Source organism: Anarhichas minor, unplaced genomic scaffold (assembly GCF_050575085.1).
Source record: "Anarhichas minor isolate MPS153535 unplaced genomic scaffold, ASM5057508v1 ptg000281l, whole genome shotgun sequence".
In the NCBI taxonomy this organism is placed as follows: Eukaryota; Metazoa; Chordata; class Actinopteri; order Perciformes; family Anarhichadidae; genus Anarhichas; species Anarhichas minor.
This window is the reverse complement of record NW_027466727.1, coordinates 24,075-44,555: the sequence shown is the minus strand read 5'-3', so window position 1 is coordinate 44,555 and position 20,481 is coordinate 24,075. Positions and strand designations below refer to the sequence as shown.

The following is a 20,481-nucleotide window of genomic DNA, read 5'->3' as shown; positions in this document are numbered from 1 at the left end:
TATATATATTCATATATATATCTATATGAATATGAATATATATATATATATATTTACACACAAGTCTAATCTGTCTAGAGATTCTTCATTACCCATAATCCATCTGGTGTTACTCACAGAGTTAAAGACTGGTGGTCCAGCAGAGTGTCTGTCTACCAGGCAACAGGATCCTAAAATAAACAGTGTGTGTGTGTGAGTGTGTGTGTGTGTGTGTTACTGTGTGTGTGCGCATGTGTGTGTTACTGTGTGTGTGTGTGTGTGTAGTAACCTAATCACAGAGCTCTGGACTCTGGACCAGGGAGGACTGGTTCTCTCTCTGACTGGTTTGATCTCACCAATCATCACGTGTCCCAGCAGAATGTGTCTGTGTGTGTGTCTGTGTGTGTGTCTGTGTGTGTGTGTGCGTTATTTGTCTGATGCCTTTCATAAATATTAGTGGTTATATATTTCCAGATGTGTTAATTGCTCAGTCATGATGAAGGTTTTACATTTCTTGAGTCTTTGATGAGCAGAACTCTGAGTCTCTAACAGATGAGATGATTTAAAGTGTGTTGTTGTGTTGTTGTGTTAACAGATGAGATGATTTAACGTGTGTTGTTGTGTTGTTGTGTTAACAGATGAGATGATTTAAAGTGTGTTGTTGTGTTGTGTTAACAGATGAGATGATTTAAAGTGTGTTGTTGTGTTGTGTTAACAGATGAGATGATTTAAAGTGTGTTGTTGTTGTTGTTGTTGTTGTGTTGTTGTGTTAACAGATGAGATGATTTAAAGTGTGTTGTTGTGTTGTTGTGTTAACAGATGAGATGATTTAAAGTGTGTTGTGTTGTTGTGTTAACAGATGAGATGATTTAAAGTGTGTTGTTGTTGTTGTTGTTGTTGTGTTGTTGTGTTAACAGATGAGATGATTTAAAGTGTGTTGTTGTTGTTGTTGTTGTTGTTGTTGTGTTGTTGTGTTAACAGATGAGATGATTTAAAGTGTGTTGTTGTGTTGTTGTGTTAACAGATGAGATGATTTAACGTGTGTTGTTGTGTTGTTGTGTTAACAGATGAGATGATTTAAAGTGTGTTGTTGTGTTGTTGTGTTAACAGATGAGATGATTTAAAGTGTGTTGTTGTGTTGTTGTGTTAACAGATGAGATGATTTAAAGTGTGTTGTTGTGTTGTTGTGTTAACAGATGAGATGATTTAACGTGTGTTGTTGTGTTGTTGTGTTAACAGATGAGATGATTTAACGTGTGTTGTGTTGTTGTTGTGTTGTTGTGTTAACAGATGAGATGATTTAAAGTGTGTTGTTGTGTTGTTGTGTTAACAGATGAGATGATTTAAAGTGTGTTGTTGTGTTGTTGTGTTAACAGATGAGATGATTTAAAGTGTGTTGTTGTTGTGTTGTTGTGTTAACAGATGAGATGATTTAAAGTGTGTTGTTGTGTTGTTGTGTTAACAGATGAGATGATTTAAAGTGTGTTGTTGTGTTGTTGTGTTAACAGATGAGATGATTTAAAGTGTGTTGTTGTGTTGTGTTGTTGTGTTAACAGATGAGATGATTTAACGTGTGTTGTTGTGTTGTTGTTGTGTTGTTGTGTTGACAGATGAGATGATTTAAAGTGTGTTGTTGTGTTGTGTTAACAGATGAGATGATTTAAAGTGTGTTGTTGTGTTGTTGTGTTAACAGATGAGATGATTTAAAGTGTGTTGTTGTTGTTGTTGTTGTTGTGTTGTTGTGTTAACAGATGAGATGATTTAAAGTGTGTTGTTGTTGTTGTTGTTGTTGTTGTTGTGTTGTTGTGTTAACAGATGAGATGATTTAAAGTGTGTTGTTGTGTTGTTGTGTTAACAGATGAGATGATTTAAAGTGTGTTGTTGTGTTGTTGTGTTAACAGATGAGATGATTTAACGTGTGTTGTTGTGTTGTTGTGTTAACAGATGAGATGATTTAACGTGTGTTGTGTTGTTGTTGTGTTGTTGTGTTGACAGATGAGATGATTTAAAGTGTGTTGTTGTGTTAACAGATGAGATGATTTAAAGTGTGTTGTTGTGTTGTTGTGTTAACAGATGAGATGATTTAAAGTGTGTTGTTGTTGTTGTTGTTGTTGTTGTTGTTGTGTTGTTGTGTTAACAGATGAGATGATTTAAAGTGTGTTGTTGTGTTGTTGTGTTAACAGATGAGATGATTTAAAGTGTGTTGTTGTTGTTGTTGTGTTGTTGTGTTAACAGATGAGATGATTTAACGTGTGTTGTTGTGTTGTTGTGTTAAAAGATGAGATGATTTAAAGTGTGTTGTTGTTGTGTTGTTGTGTTAACAGATGAGATGATTTAAAGTGTGTTGTTGTGTTGTTGTGTTAACAGATGAGATGATTTAAAGTGTGTTGTTGTTGTGTTGTTGTGTTAACAGATGAGATGATTTAAAGTGTGTTGTTGTGTTGTTGTGTTAACAGATGAGATGATTTAAAGTGTGTTGTTGTGTTGTGTTGTTGTGTTAACAGATGAGATGATTTAACGTGTGTTGTTGTGTTGTTGTTGTGTTGTTGTGTTAACAGATGAGATGATTTAACGTGTGTTGTTGTGTTGTTGTGTTAACAGATGAGATGATTTAAAGTGTGTTGTTGTTGTGTTGTTGTGTTAACAGATGAGATGATTTAAAGTGTGTTGTTGTGTTGTTGTGTTAACAGATGAGATGATTTAAAGTGTGTTGTTGTTGTGTTGTTGTGTTAACAGATGAGATGATTTAAAGTGTGTTGTTGTGTTGTTGTGTTAACAGATGAGATGATTTAAAGTGTGTTGTTGTGTTGTGTTGTTGTGTTAACAGATGAGATGATTTAACGTGTGTTGTTGTGTTGTTGTGTTGACAGATGAGATGATTTAAAGTGTGTTGTTGTTGTTGTTGTGTTGTTGTGTTAACAGATGAGATGATTTAAAGTGTGTTGTTGTGTTGTGTTAACAGATGAGATGATTTAAAGTGTGTTGTTGTGTTGTTGTGTTAACAGATGAGATGATTTAACGTGTGTTGTTGTTGTGTTGTTGTGTTAACAGATGAGATGATTTAAAGTGTGTTGTTGTGTTGTTGTGTTAACAGATGAGATGATTTAAAGTGTGTTGTTGTGTTGTTGTGTTAACAGATGAGATGATTTAAAGTGTGTTGTTGTTGTTGTTGTTGTGTTGTTGTGTTAACAGATGAGATGATTTAACGTGTGTTGTTGTGTTGTTGTGTTAAAAGATGAGATGATTTAAAGTGTGTTGTTGTGTTGTTGTGTTAACAGATGAGATGATTTAAAGTGTGTTGTTGTTGTGTTGTTGTGTTAACAGATGAGATGATTTAAAGTGTGTTGTTGTTGTGTTGTTGTGTTAACAGATGAGATGATTTAAAGTGTGTTGTTGTGTTGTTGTGTTAACAGATGAGATGATTTAAAGTGTGTTGTTGTTGTGTTGTTGTGTTAACAGATGAGATGATTTAAAGTGTGTTGTTGTGTTGTTGTGTTAACAGATGAGATGATTTAAAGTGTGTTGTTGTTGTGTTGTTGTGTTAACAGATGAGATGATTTAAAGTGTGTTGTTGTGTTGTTGTGTTAACAGATGAGATGATTTAACGTGTGTTGTTGTTGTGTTGTTGTGTTAACAGATGAGATGATTTAAAGTGTGTTGTTGTGTTGTTGTGTTAACAGATGAGATGATTTAAAGTGTGTTGTTGTGTTGTTGTGTTAACAGATGAGATGATTTAAAGTGTGTTGTTGTTGTTGTTGTTGTGTTGTTGTGTTAACAGATGAGATGATTTAACGTGTGTTGTTGTGTTGTTGTGTTAAAAGATGAGATGATTTAAAGTGTGTTGTTGTGTTGTTGTGTTAACAGATGAGATGATTTAAAGTGTGTTGTTGTTGTGTTGTTGTGTTAACAGATGAGATGATTTAAAGTGTGTTGTTGTTGTGTTGTTGTGTTAACAGATGAGATGATTTAAAGTGTGTTGTTGTGTTGTGTTGTTGTGTTAACAGATGAGATGATTTAACGTGTGTTGTTGTGTTGTTGTTGTGTTGTTGTGTTGACAGATGAGATGATTTAAAGTGTGTTGTTGTTGTGTTGTTGTGTTAACAGATGAGATGATTTAAAGTGTGTTGTTGTGTTGTTGTGTTAACAGATGAGATGATTTAAAGTGTGTTGTTGTTGTTGTTGTTGTTGTGTTGTTGTGTTAACAGATGAGATGATTTAAAGTGTGTTGTTGTGTTGTTGTGTTAACAGATGAGATGATTTAAAGTGTGTTGTTGTTGTTGTTGTTGTTGTGTTGTTGTGTTAACAGATGAGATGATTTAAAGTGTGTTGTTGTGTTGTTGTGTTAACAGATGAGATGATTTAAAGTGTGTTGTTGTTGTTGTTGTTGTTGTTGTGTTGTTGTGTTAACAGATGAGATGATTTAAAGTGTGTTGTTGTGTTGTTGTGTTAAGAGATGAGATGATTTAAAGTGTGTTGTTGTTGTTGTTGTTGTTGTGTTGTTGTGTTAACAGATGAGATGATTTAAAGTGTGTTGTTGTTGTTGTTGTGTTGTTGTGTTAACAGATGAGATGATTTAACGTGTGTTGTGTTGTTGTTGTGTTGTTGTGTTAACAGATGAGATGATTTAAAGTGTGTTGTTGTGTTGTTGTGTTAACAGATGAGATGATTTAAAGTGTGTTGTTGTTGTGTTGTTGTGTTAACAGATGAGATGATTTAAAGTGTGTTGTTGTTGTGTTGTGTTGTTGTGTTAACAGATGAGATGATTTAACGTGTGTTGTTGTTGTGTTGTTGTGTTGACAGATGAGATGATTTAACGTGTGTTGTTGTGTTGTTGATGTGTTGTTGTGTTGACAGATGAGATGATTTAAAGTGTGTTGTTGTGTTGTTGTGTTGACAGATGAGATGATTTAAAGTGTGTTGTTGTTGTTGTTGTGTTGTTGTGTTAACAGATGAGATGATTTAACGTGTGTTGTTGTGTTGTTGTTGTGTTGTGTTAACAGATGAGATGATTTAAAGTGTGTTGTTGTTGTTGTTGTTGTTGTGTTGTTGTGTTAACAGATGAGATGATTTAAAGTGTGTTGTTGTTGTGTTGTTGTGTTAACAGATGAGATGATTTAAAGTGTGTTGTTGTTGTTGTTGTTGTTGTGTTGTTGTGTTGACAGATGAGATGATTTAAAGTGTGTTGTTGTTGTTGTTGTGTTGTTGTGTTAACAGATGAGATGATTTAAAGTGTGTTGTTGTTGTTGTTGTTGTTGTGTTGTTGTGTTGACAGATGAGATGATTTAAAGTGTGTTGTTGTTGTTGTTGTGTTGTTGTGTTAACAGATGAGATGATTTAAAGTGTGTTGTTGTGTTGTGTTGTTGTGTTAACAGATGAGATGATTTAACGTGTGTTGTTGTGTTGTTGTTGTGTTGTTGTGTTGACAGATGAGATGATTTAAAGTGTGTTGTTGTTGTGTTGTTGTGTTAACAGATGAGATGATTTAAAGTGTGTTGTTGTGTTGTTGTGTTAACAGATGAGATGATTTAAAGTGTGTTGTTGTTGTTGTTGTTGTTGTGTTGTTGTGTTAACAGATGAGATGATTTAAAGTGTGTTGTTGTGTTGTTGTGTTAACAGATGAGATGATTTAAAGTGTGTTGTTGTTGTTGTTGTTGTTGTGTTGTTGTGTTAACAGATGAGATGATTTAAAGTGTGTTGTTGTGTTGTTGTGTTAACAGATGAGATGATTTAAAGTGTGTTGTTGTTGTTGTTGTTGTTGTGTTGTTGTGTTAACAGATGAGATGATTTAAAGTGTGTTGTTGTGTTGTTGTGTTAAGAGATGAGATGATTTAAAGTGTGTTGTTGTTGTTGTTGTTGTTGTGTTGTTGTGTTAACAGATGAGATGATTTAAAGTGTGTTGTTGTTGTTGTTGTGTTGTTGTGTTAACAGATGAGATGATTTAACGTGTGTTGTGTTGTTGTTGTGTTGTTGTGTTAACAGATGAGATGATTTAAAGTGTGTTGTTGTGTTGTTGTGTTAACAGATGAGATGATTTAAAGTGTGTTGTTGTTGTGTTGTTGTGTTAACAGATGAGATGATTTAAAGTGTGTTGTTGTTGTGTTGTGTTGTTGTGTTAACAGATGAGATGATTTAACGTGTGTTGTTGTTGTGTTGTTGTGTTGACAGATGAGATGATTTAACGTGTGTTGTTGTGTTGTTGATGTGTTGTTGTGTTGACAGATGAGATGATTTAAAGTGTGTTGTTGTGTTGTTGTGTTGACAGATGAGATGATTTAAAGTGTGTTGTTGTTGTTGTTGTGTTGTTGTGTTAACAGATGAGATGATTTAACGTGTGTTGTTGTGTTGTTGTTGTGTTGTGTTAACAGATGAGATGATTTAAAGTGTGTTGTTGTTGTTGTTGTTGTTGTGTTGTTGTGTTAACAGATGAGATGATTTAAAGTGTGTTGTTGTTGTGTTGTTGTGTTAACAGATGAGATGATTTAAAGTGTGTTGTTGTTGTTGTTGTTGTTGTGTTGTTGTGTTGACAGATGAGATGATTTAAAGTGTGTTGTTGTTGTTGTTGTGTTGTTGTGTTAACAGATGAGATGATTTAAAGTGTGTTGTTGTTGTTGTTGTTGTTGTGTTGTTGTGTTAACAGATGAGATGATTTAAAGTGTGTTGTTGTGTTAACAGATGAGATGATTTAAAGTGTGTTGTTGTTGTTGTTGTTGTGTTGTTGTGTTAACAGATGAGATGATTTAAAGTGTGTTGTTGTGTTGTTGTGTTAACAGATGAGATGATTTAAAGTGTGTTGTTGTTGTTGTTGTTGTTGTTGTGTTGTTGTGTTAACAGATGAGATGATTTAACGTGTGTTGTTGTGTTGTTGTTGTGTTGTTGTGTTAACAGATGAGATGATTTAAAGTGTGTTGTTGTGTTGTTGTGTTAACAGATGAGATGATTTAAAGTGTGTTGTTGTTGTGTTAACAGATGAGATGATTTAAAGTGTGTTGTTGTTGTGTTGTGTTGTTGTGTTAACAGATGAGATGATTTAACGTGTGTTGTTGTGTTGTTGTTGTGTTGTTGTGTTGACAGATGAGATGATTTAACGTGTGTTGTTGTGTTGTTGTTGTGTTGTTGTGTTGACAGATGAGATGATTTAAAGTGTGTTGTTGTGTTAACAGATGAGATGATTTAACGTGTGTTGTTGTGTTGTTGTTGTGTTGTTGTGTTGACAGATGAGATGATTTAACGTGTGTTGTTGTTGTGTTGTGTTGTTGTGTTAACAGATGAGATGATTTAAAGTGTGTTGTTGTTGTGTTGTGTTGTTGTGTTAACAGATGAGATGATTTAACGTGTGTTGTTGTGTTATTGTTGTGTTGTTGTGTTGACAGATGACATGATTTAAAGTGTGTTGTTGTTGTGTTGTTGTGTTGACAGATGAGATGATTTAACGTGTGTTGTTGTGTTGTTGTGTTGACAGATGAGATGATTTAAAGTGTGTTGTTGTTGTTGTTGTGTTGACAGATGAGATGATTTAAAGTGTGTTGTTGTTGTTGTTGTGTTGACAGATGAGATGATTTAAAGTGTGTTGTTGTTGTTGTTGTGTTGACAGATGAGATGATTTAAAGTGTGTTGTTGTGTTGTTGTTGTCTTGCTGCAGTGTTTCATGAACAGCATCCTGCAGTGTCTCAGCAACACCCACAGCCTGAGAGACTACTGTCTGCACAACTCGCACCGCAGAGACCTTAACAACAACAGCCGCACCAACACGGCCCTCATGGAAGGTGAGAGACGGGGCCCTCGGGGCCCCTAGAGGCCACAACGTAGCACTGATGAGACCACTTCCTGTTTACCTGAGGACCAGATCCACATCGTTACTAACACGGTTCTTATAGGTCCAGCATTAAGAGAACTAGTTGTGTCTTTAGTTCACCATCAACATGAAGACGACATCAAACAGAACCAGAAGCATTAGAAGGTGAAACCTCAGCCTCTCACCGACTCCAGAGGATCAGACGTGAAGCGGTTAATATGTGGTGGAAGTGAAGACGTTCTGCTTCCATTCAATGGATGAAACATCACATTAACTCTTTAGAGTAATTATACAAGTGGTTTCATGGTGTCTTCCTTCGTTGTTTCATGACTCAGTAAAGAGATCAAAAGGTCTGGAGTGGAGTCAGAAGGTTGGATTCACATTTGGTAGCCGGTCCTTGGACCTCACACAGGAGAAGAGAAGGAGGTCGTTATGAGGATGGAAGAACTAAAGAACATGAAGCAACATCAACGCTTCATGTCTTAGTTGAGTTAGTTGAGTTAGAGCTGAGCGGAGGAAGACGCCAGCAGCAAGCATCAGATGTAGACACATCTTCTTCTTCTTCTGCTATTTCAAGCACAAACACATTGACATGCAGCACATGACCATGAAATGATCAACAACAGCACAGAGTCAATGAGACAACAAACAACTCAAACACAAAGACGTCCCCGTGTGTGAGTAACTGGACTGTTCTCTGTGTTCTCTGCAGAGTTCGCTAAGCTGATCCAGACCATGTGGACGTCGTCCAGCAGTGAAGCCGTCAGTCCGTCTGAGTTCAAGACTCAGATCCAGAGATACGCTCCCAGATTTGTGGGATACAAGTGAGCTTTGTTTCAGTCTTCACGTCTTTGAGGAGCTCTGAGCGTCGCTCTGTCTGATGATGATACTAATAACAATAATAATAATAATAATGATATATGATGTTTCTCCTCCTGCAGCCAACAGGACGCTCAGGAGTTCCTGCGGTTCCTCCTGGACGGGCTGCACAACGAGGTGAACAGGGTCAGCATCAGGCCGAGAGGCTCCGTGGAGGACTTTGACCACCTGCCGTGAGTCACCCGTCTCACCTGCATGGACACCTTCCTTCACTGATGTGTCCTTCACACTCAATAACCTCAGGACGAGCAGGAGACATCAAACACACAGGGAGGAGAGGAGGAGGGGAGGAGGAGAGGAGAGGGGAGGAGAGGGGAGGAGGGAGGAGAGGAGAGGAGAGGAGGGAGGAGAGGAGAGGAGAGGAGAGGAGGGGAGGAGAGGAGAGGAGAGGAGGGGAGGAGGAGAGGGGAGGAGAGGAGAGGAGAGGAGGGAGGAGAGGAGAGGAGAGGAGAGGAGGGGAGGGAGGAGAGGAGAGGAGAGGAGAGGAGGGGAGGGAGGAGAGGAGAGGAGAGGAGAGGAGGGGAGGGAGGAGAGGAGAGGAGGGGAGAGGAGGGAGGAGAGGAGAGGAGAGGAGAGGAGGGGAGGGAGGAGAGGAGAGGAGGGGAGGGAGGAGAGGAGAGGGGAGGAGGGAGGAGAGGAGAGGAGGGGAGAGGAGAGGAGAGGAGAGGAGGGGAGGAGGGAGGAGAGGAGAGGAGAGGAGAGGAGGAGGGGAGGAGGAGAGGAGAGGGGAGGGGAGGAGGGAGGAGAGGAGAGGAGAGGAGGGAGGAGAGGAGAGGAGGGGAGGAGAGGAGGGAGGAGAGGAGAGGAGAGGAGAGGGGAGAGGAGGAGAGGAGAGGAGAGGAGAGGAGGGGAGGAGGAGAGGAGAGGAGAGGGGAGGAGGGAGGAGAGGAGGGAGGAGAGGAGAGGAGGGAGGAGAGGAGGAGGGGAGGAGGAGAGGAGAGGAGAGGAGAGGAGGGAGGAGAGGAGAGGAGGGAGGAGAGGAGAGGAGAGGAGGGGAGGAGGAGAGGAGAGGGGAGGAGAGAGGAGAGGAGGGAGGAGAGGAGAGGAGGGGAGGAGGGAGGAGAGGAGAGGAGAGGAGGAGGGGAGGAGGAGAGGAGAGGGGAGGAGAGGGGAGGAGGGAGGAGAGGAGAGGAGAGGGGAGGAGAGGAGGAGAGGAGAGGAGAGGAGAGGAGGGGAGGAGGAGAGGGGAGGAGGGAGAGGAGAGGAGGGAGGAGAGGAGAGGAGGGGAGGGAGGAGAGGAGGGGAGGGAGGAGAGGAGAGGAGGGAGGAGAGGAGGGAGGAGAGGAGAGGAGGGAGGAGGGGAGGAGGGAGGAGAGGAGAGGAGGGAGGAGAGGAGAGGAGAGGAGGAGGAGAGGAGGAGGGGAGGAGGGAGGAGAGGAGAGGAGGGAGGAGAGGAGAGGAGAGGGGAGGGGAGGGAGGAGAGGAGGGGGGGGAGGGGAGAGGAGGAGAGGAGGGGGGGAGAGGAGAGGAGAGGGGAGGAGAGAGGAGAGGAGAGGGAGGAGAGGGAGGAGAGGAGGGAGGAGAGGAGAGGAGAGGAGGGAGGAGAGGAGAGGGAGGAGGGAGGAGAGGAGAGGAGGGGAGAGGAGAGGAGGGAGGAGAGGAGAGGAGAGGAGAGGGGAGGAGAGGAAAGGAGGAGGAGAGGAGGGGAGAGGAGGAGAGGAGAGAGGAGAGGAGGGAGGAGAGGAGAGGAGGGAGGAGAGGAGAGAGGAGAGGAGGGAGGAGAGGGAGGGGAGGAGGGGAGGAGCGGAGAGGAGGGGAGGGGGAGAGGAGAGGAGGGAGGAGAGGAGAGGAGAGGAGAGGGGAGGGGAGGGAGGAGAGGAAAGGAGGAGGAGAGGAGGGGAGAGGAGGAGAGGAGAGAGGAGAGGAGGGAGGAGAGGAGAGGAGGGAGGAGAGGAGGAGAGGAGGGAGGAGGGGAGGAGGGAGGAGAGGAGAGGAGAGGAGAGGAGGGAGGAGAGGAGGGGGGGGGAGAGAGGAGAGGAGGGGAGAGGGGAGGGGAGGGAGGAGGGGAGGGAGGAGAGGAGGAGGGGAGGAGAGGAGAGGGGAGGAAAGAGGAGAGGAGAGGGGAGGGAGGAGAGGAAAGGAGGAGGAGAGGAGGGGAGAGGAGAGGAGAGGGAAGGAGAGGAGGGGGAGGGGAGGGAGGAGAGGAGAGGAGGGGGGGAGGGGAGGAGGAGAGGAGAGGAGAGGAGAGGAGGGAGGAGAGGAGAGGAGGGAGGAGAGGGAGAGGAGAGGAGGGGAGGAGGTGGAGAGGGAGGGGAGAGAGAGGAGGAGGGAGGAGAGGAGAGGAGGGGAGGAGGGAGGAGAGGAGAGGAGAGGAGGAGGGGAGGAGGAGAGGAGAGGGGAGGAGAGGGGAGGAGGGAGGAGAGGAGAGGAGAGGGGAGGAGAGGAGGAGAGGAGAGGAGAGGAGAGGAGGGGAGGAGGAGAGGGGAGGAGGGAGAGGAGAGGATGGGAGGAGAGGAGAGGAGGGGGAAGGGTGGAGAGGAGGAGGAGGGAGGAGAGGAGAGGAGGGAGGAGAGGAGGGAGGAGAGGAGAGGGAGGGAGGAGGGGAGGGAGGAGGAGAGGAGAGGAGGGAGGAGAGGAGAGGAAGAGGAGGAGGAGTGGAGGAGGCGGGAGGAGGGAGGAGAGGAGAGAGGGAGGAGAGGAGAGGAGAGGGGAGGGGAGGGAGGAGAGGAGGGGGGGGAGGGGGAGGGAGGAGAGGAGGGGGGGAGAGAGGAGGAGGAGAGGGGAGGATGAGAGGAGAGGTGAGGGAGGAGAGGGAGGGAGGAGGGAGGAGAGGAGAGAGAGGAGGGAGGAGAGGAGAGGGAGGAGGGAGTGAGAGGAGAGGAGGGGGAGAGAGGAGAGGAGGGAGGAGGAGGGAGAGGAGAGGGGAGGAGAGGAAAGGAGGAGGAGAGGAGGGGAGAGGAGGAGAGGAGAGAGGAGGGAGGGAGGAGAGGAGAGGAGTGGAGGAGAGGAGAGAGGAGAGGAGGGAGGAGAGGGAGGAGGGAGGAGAGGAGGAGGAGGAGGGGAGGAGGGAGGAGCGGAGAGGGAGGGGAGGGGAGAGGAGAGGAGGGAGGAGAGGAGAGAGAGGAGAGGGGAGGGGAGGGAGGCGAGGAAGGAGGAGGAGAGGAGGGGAGAGGAGGAGAGGAGAGAGGAGAGGAGGGAGGAGAGGAGAGGAGGGAGGAGAGGAGGAGAGGAGGGAGGAGGGGAGGAGGGAGGAGAGGAGGAGGAGAGGAGAGGAGGGAGGAGAGGAGGGGGGGGGAGGAGAGAGGAGAGGCGGGGAGAGGGGAGGGGAGGGAGGGAGGGGAGGGAGGAGAGGAGGAGGGGAGGAGAGGAGAGGGGAGGAAAGAGGAGAGGAGAGGGGAGGGAGGAGAGGAAAGGAGGAGGAGAGGAGGGGAGAGGAGAGGAGAGGGAAGGAGAGGAGGGGGAGGGGAGGGAGGAGAGGAGAGGAGGGGGGGAGGGGAGGGGAGGGGAGGGGAGGGGAGGGAGGAGAGGAGACATGATGTCATCATAACTGTGTTGTTCTGCACTAAAGACATGTTCTAGCTCTACTTTCTAGTCATGGTGGTTCTGTTTCATAGAGGAGCAGGACTTTTATTTTGAAAAATAAATGACATAAATAGCTCTGAAACCTCGTTCAGTTCAGAGAGTTGAATAAAGTTAAATTAATCTGGTTTTAAGAGAAAAACAGTCTCCATATCTTACAGAACGTTTTGCTCTTAAGTTATTTCCTCTAAAGTTATAAAACTATTAAATTCAAAGAGACATCAGATTTCCATTTTAACGCTAAAATACATGTTTTTATCAACGACCAGCAACATTTCCCTGAGCTTCATCTCGTGGGTATTTCTACGGTTGGACTCTGTGAAGTTACCCAATAATCAAATCTCCAACAGAACGTCAGCACCATGAACACTGGGTAGAGTCTCATAACCTTAAATAGACTCATCATAACTTACTCATGGAACAAACATCCTCCTCGTACTGTTTCTTTATGAACACATGAACATTTAATCACCTCTCACCTGATCACATTAATGCTCCAGTTCTTCTCCGTTATAATGATCAGTTATCATGTTTCAGTCACAGTTAATCTCTGCAAAGTCTGAATAAATATCAAGGTGTTTACTGTGCCTCCTGTGTATGCAGCAGGTCAGTGAACAGAGTCTGTTCTCTACGTTACTCGAGTGAGTCGTCGTAACGTCTGCTTTACTTTCAGGGACGAAGAGAAAGGGAAGAAGATGTGGAGTAAATACCTGGAGAGAGAGGACAGTAAGGTAGTTGGTAGGTTTTATGCCTTTAAACACTTTCATGTCTCAAAATGTTTTACAGTTCTTGTTCCTCTATTGAAATCATTAAATTGTCACTTTTATGAAAGTGTGGAGTGAAAGGAAGGTTTTCTACACAGTCTGTATGAAACGTCCTGTACAAATAAAGATGATTATTATCTGTTTTTATATATTATATATATATATATATATATATATATATATTATATATATATATATAATATATATATATATATATATTATATATATATATAATATATATATATATATATTATATATATATAATATATATATATATATATATTATATATTATATATATATATATATATAATATATATATATATATATATATATTATATATATATATATATATATATATATATATATATATATATATATATATATATATATATATATATATATTATATATATATATATATATATATTAGTGCTGGGCAACGATTAAAATATTTAATCGCGATTAATCGCATGGATTTTTTGCGATTAATCTCATTGTTATGGCAAAGTTCGAAAATGAATTCAAAAGTAGTGTATTGTGCACTTTTATTTTAAAAGTACTGCTATATGAACAAAAGGGCAATAACATTTGGTTCACGAGATGCAGGTAGCATGTTTTATACTTAATGTGAATATAATTCATACTTTGTTGGCATCTTATTCTGAAAACCGGATGTTCGTCTGAAGAAACCGGATGTTGTCTCACGTTAATCTTTCCGCTAACTTTCAAAGTCCTTCGCTCGCTCCCGATCTGTGCCGTTTAAATGCGTTTACCGTGAATGTCAGCATATAGGTGCACTAACATGTAAGTGTCTGCTGAGTTTACCGCAGCGATGTCCAGTAGTCTGCAGGGAGAGCAACAGCTGGTGCAGCTTCTCTCTTTATTTCTGACCCCCCCCCCCTTTCGACCAGAAGCGGAAGTCGCCTTTTCTCTACGGCAACCCTGAAGGGACATCATATCTCCAATACAAAACGATAAACATGAGACAGTCTGTTGCAATAATAATAAATTAAAACTACTTACCTGTTTTTTTGTTGTTGTTTTTTAATTATTATTATTATTATTATTATTTTTTCCCATCTCAAAAGGCTCAAGGACATACACACACACGTTCACACACACACACACACGTTCACACACACACACACACGTTCACACACACACACACACACACACACACACACACTTGACTATAGGATGTTTGCTGGCTTTTATCCCACTGTTCTTGTCATCCTCTTGTTGTTATGTCTATGTATTGTCTCTTGTCTTTCAATAAAAAAAATAAAATTAAAAATTAAAAAAATGCGTTAACACGCGATAAAATAATTGTCGGCGTTAATGAATGAATGCGTTAACGCGATAATAACGCGTTAACTTGCCCAGCACTAATATATATGTTTATATATATGTATATATTATACATATATATTATACATATATATGTATAATATATATGTATCATTGATCTCCTGCAGACGTGTTCGTGGGGCAGCTGAAGAGCTCTCTGACCTGCAGCCACTGTGGGTTCTGCTCCACCGTCTTCGACCCCTTTTGGGATCTTTCTCTACCCATCGCCAAGGTACACACACACACACACACACACACACACACACACACACACACAGCTGGATGTTGGATGTCTTTGTTTTTATTCTCTCTTTACTTACAGCTCCTAACATGAGCTCTTTGGTTTCCTCCCTGTCTCTGTTTGTGCTGTGTGTGTGTGTGTGTGTGTGTGTGTGTGTGTGTGTGTGTGCGTGCATGTGTGTGCATGTGTGTGTGTGTGTGTGTGTGTGTGTGTGTGCGCGTGTGTGTGCTAATGTCACTGCGTCTATGTTTGGTCTCAGAAGGGCTACGGTGAGGTGAGTCTGATGGACTGCATGCGGCTCTTCACCAAAGAAGACGTCCTCGACGGAGACGAGAAGCCGGTAAGAGTCACAGGACAGACGGAGGAGGAACGAGACCAAGTACACGTACTGAGTACTAAGTACTGGACGCAAGTACAATATTAGTAGTAAAGTAGCTAAAGAATACCTTAATTACAATCATCACGTACATACAGGTACATACATGATATTAGCTGACGACGTGCTTTATAAAAGTCCATTTACCATAAAGTAATGTTCATATTAATGCATTCATAATTACCACGATTTCTTCAGCATGAACTGTTATTTTTCCTTAAAGGACCAGTGTGCAGGATTAACTAAAGTCAAGCTGCCACTTCAGTGAGAAAGTCTCTCTAGAGTTTGGTTTGTCCCTTCTGGGCTACTGTAGGGACATGTGTGCTCACAGAGCCCCTTAAATCCTTCAGACTGGTACATGAGTAGATGTGGGTCTACTGGTCTGTTTAAAACCAGTAGATGTGGGTCTACTGGTCTGGTTAAAACCAGTCGATGTGGGTCTACTGGTCTGGTTAAAACCAGTCGATGTGGGTCTACTGGTCTGGTTAAAACCAGTCGATGTGGGTCTACTGGTCTGTCTAAAACCAGTAGATGTGGGTCTACTGGTCTGGTTAAAACCAGTCGATGTGGGTCTACTGGTCTGGTTAAAACCAGTCGATGTGGGTCTACTGGTCTGTTTAAAAACAGTAGATGTGGGTCTACTGGTCTGGTTAAAACCAGTCGATGTGGGTCTACTGGTCTGTCTAAAACCAGTCGATGTGGGTCTACTGGTCTGGTTAAAACCAGTCGATGTGGGTCTACTGGTCTGGTTAAAACCAGTCGATGTGGGTCTACTGGTCTGTTTAAAAACAGTAGATGTGGGTCTACTGGTCTGGTTTGTAACCAGTGAGTTTCTTCTCCTCAGACGTGCTACAGGTGTAAAACTAGAAGAAGATGCATCAAGAAGTTCACGGTACAGAAGTTCCCCAAGATCTTAGTGCTGCGTATCCTTTCCTGTCTGATGATGATTTATTATATAATATATAATATATTAGATATTAGATATTAGATATTATATTATTATTATATTTGACATATGCAGGGAATTTATAAAAGACTTGGATGTGTCTATGAAGCAGAGGATCGTTCCATTGTGGCTGTGTGGGGGTGCCTAATGTCTGATTATACATAGAACTGCTTGGTTTCTCCTGATTAATCATAATATTTAGACTATTTTGGTTTAAATATCAGCATATTAATAGTAGTGTTAATACAATCTAAAATTAGAAAATAACTCGTGTTCTTTAGTGTTTGTGAATAAATCACCACGTAGAATAAGTTTCAAGATGAACTTTATTATCATTCACAGGACAAACGCTCAGCATCCGGCTCATTAGTGTATTAAAAAATGTATATAATAATAACTAAATACATATATATATGATAATAATAATAGCACTCACATTAGAACGAATAACTATCAGAGCGCTGAATGTATTTTATATTTATGAACGATTCTCTCTTCACTTCCTCGTTATTTCTTTTCTCTCGCTGGATTTATACAAACTGGAACATTATATTAAATGGAATTTACTTTTAAAAAGTAAATTGAACGCACTTAAAAAAGTAAATTGAACATACATAAAAAAGTAAATTGAACATACTTAAAAAAGTAAATTGAACATACTTAAAAAAGTGAATTGAACATACTTAAAAAAGTATATTGAACATACTTAAAAAAGTAAATTGAACATACTTAAAAAAAGTAAATTGAACATACTTAAAAAAAGTAAATTGAACATACTTAAAAAAGTTAATTGAACATACTTAAAAAAAGTAAATTGAACATACTTAAAAAAGTAAATTGAACATACATAAAAAAGTAAATTGAACATACATTAAAAAAGTAAATTGAACATACATTAAAAAAAGTGAATTGAACATACTTAAAAAAGTGAATTGAACATACTTAAAAAAGTATATTGAACATACTTAAAAAAGTAAATTGAACATACTTAAAAAAGTGAATTGAACATACTTAAAAAAGTGAATTGAACATACTTAAAAAAGTGAATTGAACATACTTAAAAAAGTGAATTGAACATACTTAAAAAAGTAAATTGAACATACTTAAAAAAGTAAATTGAACATACTTAAAAAAGTAAATTGAACATACTTAAAAAAGTATATTGAACATACTTAAAAAAGTAAATTGAACATACTTAAAAAAGTACTACTTTTCCTTGTATTTTGCAAATGAAAAGCGGCTCTTTTGAGCCAGAGCTTGTCACCAGTGATTATGGTGAAACTGTAATCATATAATTATGAGAATAAGTTAGAGAACGAGGCTGTAACGTGAGGAGTTAGTGAGCATGTAACATAGTTAAACGTGTTATTAAACAGTGTAGAGTTCGCTCTGTGAGCTGACGAACACATGAACCCAGAGTCACTAACGTGTTGAAGGTTACATACTTGACTCCTCCCCCTCCTCTCCAGACCTGAAACGCTTCTCTGAGGCACGAAGAACCAGCAAACTCTCCACCTTTGTGAACTTCCCCATGAAGGATCTCGACCTGCGGGAGTTCTCCTCCCAAAACAGCAGTAAGTACCCGACTCAGAGAAGAAGAAAGAGTTTGATTTCATGTAAAAGATGGAGAATATACCAGATATGAGATTCTCTTTTACCTTCCAGCTCCTATCAAATACAAGGTGCAGCTTAATGCTACTACTTAATGCTACTAGAGCACCTGTGAACTCTCTATTACTCTGATGTTAAAGCGAGTGTTCCTGTTTGTTTGGTCCGTCTCAGTGGACGCCGTGTACAACCTGTATGCAGTGTCCAACCACTCAGGCACCACGATGGGAGGTCACTACACAGCCTACTGTCGCAACCCCAGCTCGGGAGAATGGTACACGTTCAACGACTCCAGGTAGGTCTTCATCATCATCATCATCATCATCATCATCTCATACAGAAACACCTGGAAGGACTACTGAAACATTCATATTTCACAGCAATAATTCATAAAAAAAACTGATTACCGACGAATGAAATCACCATTTAACTTGAGCCAAATGTGACGTCTTCAAGCGTCTTAGTTTGTCCGACCGACAGTCAAAAGAAACAGAGAAACATTTGATTTACAGCGACAGGAAACAATCATCTTGATGAACGACTTAATCCACACTTCTAAAAATAAGAGAACGCATGATAATAATGATAATAATGATTGTAAGAGCCAAATTCAATGTGCTGCTAAATATTCACTTGTATTTACATGTTTAACTTTAATCACATCCGTTTCTACTTTGAATGTTACAAGGATGTCGTTATAATTTGTTATAGTAAGAAATACATGTAAGTGACAGACAACTGTGACTTTAAGGACACTTTGCGACAGTTACTGACAGTTGTGAGTAATATCTGAGGCAGTATGGAGCCGCACAGTTTTCCGACCGTGTTATGAACCGTGTTATGAAACGTGTTATATGGAACGATCTACGTGGATTAAGTTGTGGATAACCTGTGGATACTTATAGTATGTCCAAGTAATCAGCGTACTTTTAGGAATAAAGGAAGTCGTTGTGTACGAAGGAAATTGGATCAATAAAAACACGTATTGCTTTCATCTACGAGCGGCGTCGGTGTGAGCTATGTGCTAAGGACCAGAAACACGCGTCAACTTAAGGTTTACATTCTGCTAAAGATCTGGACGCTACAATGATAATAATGACGATAATATATGATGATGTGCTTTTTTTTTCTAAATTGAGATACACTTTGGCGCCACGTTGCATTAAAACACAAAGAAAGCTTCAATCTACGATCAGTCATCTGGTATTCAGACATCAAATTAAATTCGTCACTAGAGGAGAATTCCAGAAGATTGAGCAGCTTTTCTTGTGTAACACAGAAACGATGGACACCTCGGCTTTAGAGTCCTCTCTCGTTTATTAACGTATTCAAAATGATATTTAATAAACCTGAAGATAAATAAATATTAGCAATACAATGTTTATAAATTTGCAGTGACGTCCCAGTCCCTAGTGTAGTGTGTCACTTCCTGTAAGTATAAAACAGAATACTAACATATGAACAGACTCCTCCTCCTCAGTCCAAATATGGTCACTTCCTGTTCACTGGTTGCAAACAGTCAAGATGGCGACGGCCAGAAATTCCGAACTCGAGGCTTCAAAACATCCTCAAACTAATGAGTGACGTCAAATGAGTTTATTTGTTTTCTCCATTGCTCTGGTTTCCAACAATGCAACCTTTCTCCCCCCCCCCCTTCCTTCTTCCCAGAGTAACGCCAATGTCCTCCAGCCAAGTGCGCAGCAGCGACGCCTACGTCTTGTTCTACGAGCTGGCTTCTTCCTCGCGGATGTGAAGCCTCCCGGAGGACCGCCACACCGCTCTGACTGACGGACAGATGGAGATAAAACTAAAATATAAGAGTGCTGGTGGAGCCTGGACTTGTTTTTTGGACATATATCACATAAACACACATATAAGCACACACACACAAACACACACACACACACAGACACCTCCATCAGCCTGGAGGCTGCTTCTCTCCATCAGAGAGAAACCGAACGTTCTCTTTCTCTCCATCTTTACTCTTCTGTCCTTCTCATTCTGGGTGGAGGTGTGTGTGTTCACTGTATGTGTGTGTGTGTGTGTGTGTGTGTGTGTGTGTGTGTGTGTGTGTGTGTGTGTGAGTGTGTGTGTGTGTGTGTGTGTGAGTGTGTGAGGCTGTTACAGGGCAATAATCTATCTCTATGCACTGCAAACACACCTCTTATCTTTCTTCAACTCTTCTCGTTTGCCTCAAACCATTAAAAAACTCACTTGTTGCAATTCTGACTTTTTTTTTCTGGTTATAATTTATATTGTTTTTATGTTTGTTTTTTTGGGGCATCATCATCCTCATCATCATCATCAGCACCACTTTGGACTGTGGATGAATTGTAACAGGACTATCGTGGTTACGAGGAGCTCTTCAGCCCACCGGCCTGCTCGCCGTCCAAACAACACTCACTCTTCTTCTTCTTCTTCTTCTTCTTCTTCTTCTTCTTCTTCTTCTTCTTCTTCTTCTTCTTCTTCTTCTTCTTCTTCTTCTTCTTCTTCTCTCTGTCTTTCTCCGGCGGCGGGTATAGGAGGCTGGTGGCACTGTGAGCGTTACATGTTTTCAGAGGACGACCCCTCTCAAACTCGTGTTTTTATTGAAGTTGTTGTTGTTTTCTCCCACGTGTGGCTGCTACTGATGTTTTTAAAGTGCTGTGAACGGACTGAGGATCAACAGAGACGATAATGGTTTCGGTCCTCGCGAGGTCTTTTCTTCCTCTCTTGTTTCAGGCCATTGAACAACACGGAAAAGAATGTTTTAAAGAAGAAAAAAACACTATATCTGTATATTTTTATATCCTGATGCAATATAGAGAATGTACTATTCAATGATGCTGAACATGACCCATAACTTTCAAGAGAGAAAACAAAGTTATTATTTATGCTTACAGGTGATAATGTGATGAGTCACACTTTTTAACAGTGGCAGTCAAACACATGAGTATATGATATATGACTGTATATATATATATATATGTGTGTATATATATATATATATATACACACATATATGAATGAAATAAAGTTAACAAAACTGGTT

The 20,481-nt window shown here is 41.0% G+C and overlaps 1 protein-coding gene across 2 annotated transcripts; it reads left to right on the top strand.

Moving 5' to 3' along the window:
- The first annotated feature begins 7,599 nt into the window (after positions 1 to 7,599).
- Positions 7,600 to 20,479, top strand: LOC142944565 (ubiquitin carboxyl-terminal hydrolase 2-like). 2 transcript variants are annotated; one of them, XM_076085682.1, is made up of 10 exons: positions 7,600 to 7,742; positions 8,484 to 8,595; positions 8,713 to 8,823; positions 12,843 to 12,907; positions 14,408 to 14,511; positions 14,783 to 14,860; positions 15,741 to 15,819; positions 17,312 to 17,416; positions 17,625 to 17,745; positions 19,119 to 20,479. In XM_076085682.1, exons 1-10 carry the CDS (start codon positions 7,625 to 7,627, stop codon positions 19,201 to 19,203), a joined length of 978 nt encoding a protein of 325 aa, XP_075941797.1. In that variant the 5' UTR covers positions 7,600 to 7,624; the 3' UTR covers positions 19,204 to 20,479. The 2 variants fall into 2 exon arrangements, with proteins under 2 accessions (XP_075941797.1, XP_075941796.1); XM_076085681.1 differs by having other exon boundaries at positions 14,780 to 14,860.
- The last annotated feature ends 2 nt before the right edge of the window (positions 20,480 to 20,481 follow it).

Bases quoted from the DNA above. Each gene is read 5' to 3' on its own strand.
- LOC142944565 (XM_076085681.1), top strand. From the start codon at position 7,625: ATGAACAGCATCCTGCAGTGTCTCAGCAACACCCACAGCCTGAGAGAC. The intron at 12,908-14,407 runs GTAGGTTTTATG...GATCTCCTGCAG, and splicing joins AGAGGACAGTAAGGTAGTTG to ACGTGTTCGTGGGGCAGCTG. The intron at 17,746-19,118 runs GTAGGTCTTCAT...CCTTCTTCCCAG, and splicing joins TACACGTTCAACGACTCCAG to AGTAACGCCAATGTCCTCCA.